General features: G+C 46.3%; 1 protein-coding gene across 1 annotated transcript in view; it reads left to right on the top strand.

The window, feature by feature from the left end:
• Positions 1-4,591, top strand: part of DOCK8 (dedicator of cytokinesis 8) — a 291,909-nt gene that overhangs the window by 182,046 nt on the left and 105,272 nt on the right. The window contains exons 21-22 of the mRNA XM_011970193.1: positions 1,898-2,062; positions 3,830-3,999. Coding sequence (XP_011825583.1) covers positions 1,898-2,062; positions 3,830-3,999 — 335 coding nt within the window. The remainder of the gene's footprint in view (positions 1-1,897; positions 2,063-3,829; positions 4,000-4,591) is intronic.

The raw sequence follows: 4,591 nt of genomic DNA, 5'->3' as shown, positions 1-4,591 counted from the left end.
ATCTCAAAAGCTTATCCTGGAGGCATGACCAGGGTCCAGTGGTTCTCATAACTCCTCCAGGGTAGACTGGCTGGTGTAGGGCATCTTTATTTGCCACCATTTTCAACTGTGCCTATATAGCTCTTTGCTGTCCAGTCCAGCAGATGTCTTTTGGGTACCATCCATATGCCCAGTACTGTACTAAAAGTTGTAGGCTTTCCGACAATAACCAAGAGTATCTCAGACCTTAGAGGACTTATAATATGGCAAAGAGTCAGCAGCACAGGACAGGGGTCCTCAAAGGGACACAGCTAAATTTTTCAGTGGTGGTGGGGAGGGTGGTATCAAAGGAGAGAGCGAGAAAACATCCATTTGGGAGGATGCAGGAGGTCCACACGAAGAGATGGCCTTGAAGAAGGGATAGAGTGAAAACCAACAAAATAGGGGCAATGAGATGAGCGTGGCACAGCAGAGAACCAGACAAGTGTGGGAGTGTCAGGAAGAAAGTCAGTAGCTCGGTTGGTGGTGAAACATAAGCACGTGTGGAAGTGGGCTGGGACAATGAAGTGAGGGAGCTTTTAGAGCCAGGGAGGGGCGTGTCCTCTTAATCTCTCACCTGCTTTGCACCCTGAGATGCATCTTTTGTGGTTCCACAGCTCAAACGTCCTGTGTTGGAGGCTAACTTTTCATCCATGTAGCAGTTGCCTCTCCAGCTAGATTCTTGCAGAGCTCTGCCCTCCTTTGATTGCTTTCTACACCCCCACATATGTGGCACACTGCTTTGTATATTCCAGCTAGTTAATACAGACTTGTTCACCAGACAAAATATTTATATGTTTTGAGCAGCTTCTCCATAGCAAGTTACCACCTTGTGGTGTGGGGACCACGTGGTGTTGGCACAGGCAGAGTAAGTGGAGGTGGCTAGTCTACGAGCATTCATTTAGAACCTATTCTGTGTCTATGCAGTGGAAAGCACAGCGGGGGCACAAAAAATATGAGAAATACACTTTGCATGAGAGGGATTCCGGCTTTCACAGAGAGACGGTTTACCACCAGAAACAGCTGGAGAATCATGTAACTCAGTTTCACTTGAGCCCTGTACTGTGTGGAGTCGGACGGCTTCATGGAGGAGGTGGGACTTGTGCTGAGATTCACAGGGTTGGTGTGATTTTGTGGATAGGAGTGAGGAGGGCTTTCTAGGTGAGGACAACAGCATAAGCAAAGTCTCAGAGGTAAGAGAGCAGGCATAATGAGACAATACAATGACTGCCTCATTTTAAGGGAAGTTGAACTGAGCCAAAAAGGGTACAAGGTTAGATAAGTAGATCGGAGCCAAACTACGTAGGCGTGGGCCACCAGAACAAGAGGCTCTATGCAGTAAATCAAATATGCATGGGTCTACTGTGGGAATGACTTGATATGCAAACATTTTTAGGTTAATCTGTACAAGAATCAGCGTTGGACCCCACATCTCAAATCATAGTGTCCACAACAGTCACGTGGGCATCTTGTGAAGATGCAGAGCCTGATTCATACACCCTCTGGGGTGGGGCCTGAGAGTCTGCATTTCTGAGTAGCAACCAGGTGATAGTGGTCATGTCCGTCTGCAGCCCCCACTGAGTAGCATCCGTGTACAACCTGGCTTAGAGAGGGAGGATCTGGACAGTCTTATGTCTTTGTCATTAAAAACCATCCATGCTACTCAGTGGCAGGAGGAGGAAGGTCAAAGGAGGGAATGTGAAGGCATCTGTGGTACTCAGAGCCAGCATGCCAGAGCTCACCAAAACCATTTACTCTTCCCAGGCCTAGTTAAATTGATCGGTGGTCAGGACTCATTGTCACTGTCCTGGAGAAACTTCCACCTCGGTCTCCTTAAGGACCAGCTGTGGGACTACCCATTTTTCTATTGGTTCCTCAGCCAACTTCTCCCAGTTTGCCTTCGAGTCCGTGGTGGCCATCGCCAACAGTCTGCACAACAGCAAGGACCTGAGCAAGGACCAGCATGGGAGGAACTGCCTGCTGGCTTCGTACGTGCACTACGTCTTCCGCCTGCCAGAGCTGCAAAGGGACATGCCCAAGTCAGGTAGAGTTGCCCTGAACATGGGACTCTTGTGGGCAGGGCATCACAACCTCCACCCCACTGCAGTGTGATACAAAATAAAACATCCTATGCTGGGTGCAGTGGCTCACATCTGCAGTCCCAGCACTCTAGGAGGCAGAGATGGCAGGATCACTTGGAGCCAGAAGTTGGAGACCACCCCAGGGAACATAACGAGACCCCGTCTCTACAAAAAATATAAAAATTAGCAGAGCAAGGTGGCACATACCTGTAGTCCCAGCTACTCAGGAAGCTGAGGCAGGAGGATCACTTAAGCCCAGAGTTGGAGGCTGCAGTGAACCATCATTGTACCACTGCACTCCAGCCTGGGAAACACAGCGAGGTCCCATCTCTTAAAACAAACAAACGAACACCCTAAAATTCCATTTTAGTTTTCAGAACAATACAAAACTTACATGAATGCTGAAATTATGTGTTTCTTTATAGATCTTTCTTCCTCCCTTGCCTCTTTTTATGCTCTAAACACTTATTTGGTCTGCCCATTTGATAATCCCTCACTGGTCTTTACCCACTTGCTAATTTATGATTCAGCTGAGAATCTCTTTTTTAAGATGGAGAAGTGGTGACTGATGCCTTGGATTCTAGTATAATAAAGGAAATAAGATGTATCCAATGACAGTGGTTCTTAAACTTTTTGTTATTAAAAAAAAAATCCCTTTTCACATTTCCCTCAAACTAAACTATTGAAATAATAGTAATGCATTTCCCCAATTCTTCTTAATTATTTACATAGGTAATAATCAAGTAGAACTTCTTGTCAGCATGATATAAACATTAGCATCAGTGAGTTCACAAAATTGCAGGCCCAAATAAACATGGCACTTTTGTTGGTCTGTGCAACCTCATTTCTAGCAAATCTGAAAATTTGATTGAGTTTTTAAAAATACTAGTGATGTGGCTGGGTGCGGTGGCTCTCGCCTGTAATCCCAGCACTTTGGGAGGCCAAGGTGAGCAGATCACTTGAGCTCAGGAGTTCAAGACCAGCCTAGGCAACATGGTAAAAGCCCACCTCTACAAAAATTACAAAACTTAGCCAGGCGTGGTAGCAGGTGCTTGTAGTCCCAGCTACTCAGGAGGCTGAAGCAAAAGGATCACTTGAACTTGGGAGGCGGAGGTTACAGTAAACCGAGATCGTGCCACTGCACTCCAAACTGGAGGACAAAGTAAGACCCTGTCTCAAAAAAATAAATAAATAAATAGTAATATCTCAGACTCCCATAACCACTTGTGAAAACATGTCAACATTTAAGGATGAAAAACAGCTGTATGCATCATATACAGTAGTCCTCACAAGGTTCAGATGACTGTATGGATTTTTGAATCTGAGAAAACCTCACTGCATGAATTGTAAAGCTGTCATCATTTCAATATTGATAAATTAAAAATACCCACATTTTTAGCTTCTCATGAGAAATCAGAAGCTCTAGCAACCCTGGGGTCCATTTCCCGATAGCAGTAATAGACTGGAGCCAGTAGTACCCCCTGCCTTTGTAAGAAGCATGTGTCGGCTGTTTACCACAATCTCCACCACTCCCTGGTGCCGTATGCCCCATCTACTTCTCTCCAAAAGATTGCCTCCTTGCCCCAACCTGGGTTTGCTAAGAAGACCCTAATTCCAAGGCCTAATCCAGTGGCTTTTCAACAACCCTATCCCTCTTCAGTTCCTTCTTAAACTCCGTGAGTGATTCTGTTCCCCTGTGTGTTGACATGTCTCTGCCTGGTGGGGTGCAGGCGCTCCCACTGCCCTCCCCGACCCTCGCTACCACACCTATGGACGCACGTCAGCTGCTGCTGTGAGTTCAAAGCTGCTGCAGGCCCGGGTGATGAGCAGCAGTAACCCAGACCTCGCGGGGACACACTCCGCAGCGGACGAGGAAGTGAAGAACGTCATGTCTTCAAAGGTACGAAAGGTGGCAAACCCTGGAAGGGGACACAGGCTTTTTTATTTTTTAACTAAAACTTGGAGAAATAACACAAAAGCAACCAGTGCTGCTGCCCACTGTGCTGATCAGACGCTTTCATGCTCAGCTTTGGAGTGATTGACGTTCTTTAGAACCGATTAAGACCATTCTGACAGATGCGGCAGCAAGACCAGCATCTGAGGATTTGCTGAGAACTGCTTAACTCGGGTAGCAACGTTTTAGAGTATCAGGGGTTTAGCCATGTGCAGTCATGTGGCTGAACCATGCATTTTATTTTCAAGGAAAAAAAAATAGCTTTAACTTTTGATACCTAGAAAGGTTGCCTTTAATTCTGTTTTGTTGCTTTAATATCTACCTCTTACGTTCATTAACATCCACAGATTGATTATCTCACAAAAAAAAAATCCCGAGGAGCGGCTGGGCGCGGTGGCTCACGCCTGTAATCCCAGCACTTTGGGAGGCCGAGGTGGGCGGATTACTTGAGGTCAAGAATTCAAGACCATCCTGGCCAACATGGTGAAACCCCATCTCTACTAAAAATACAAAAAAATTGGCCAAGCGCGGTGACTCA

This window comes from Mandrillus leucophaeus, unplaced genomic scaffold (assembly GCF_000951045.1).
Source record: "Mandrillus leucophaeus isolate KB7577 unplaced genomic scaffold, Mleu.le_1.0 Scaffold93, whole genome shotgun sequence".
Classification (NCBI taxonomy): Eukaryota; Metazoa; Chordata; class Mammalia; order Primates; family Cercopithecidae; genus Mandrillus; species Mandrillus leucophaeus.
This window is presented reverse-complemented; position numbering and strand designations above follow the sequence as displayed.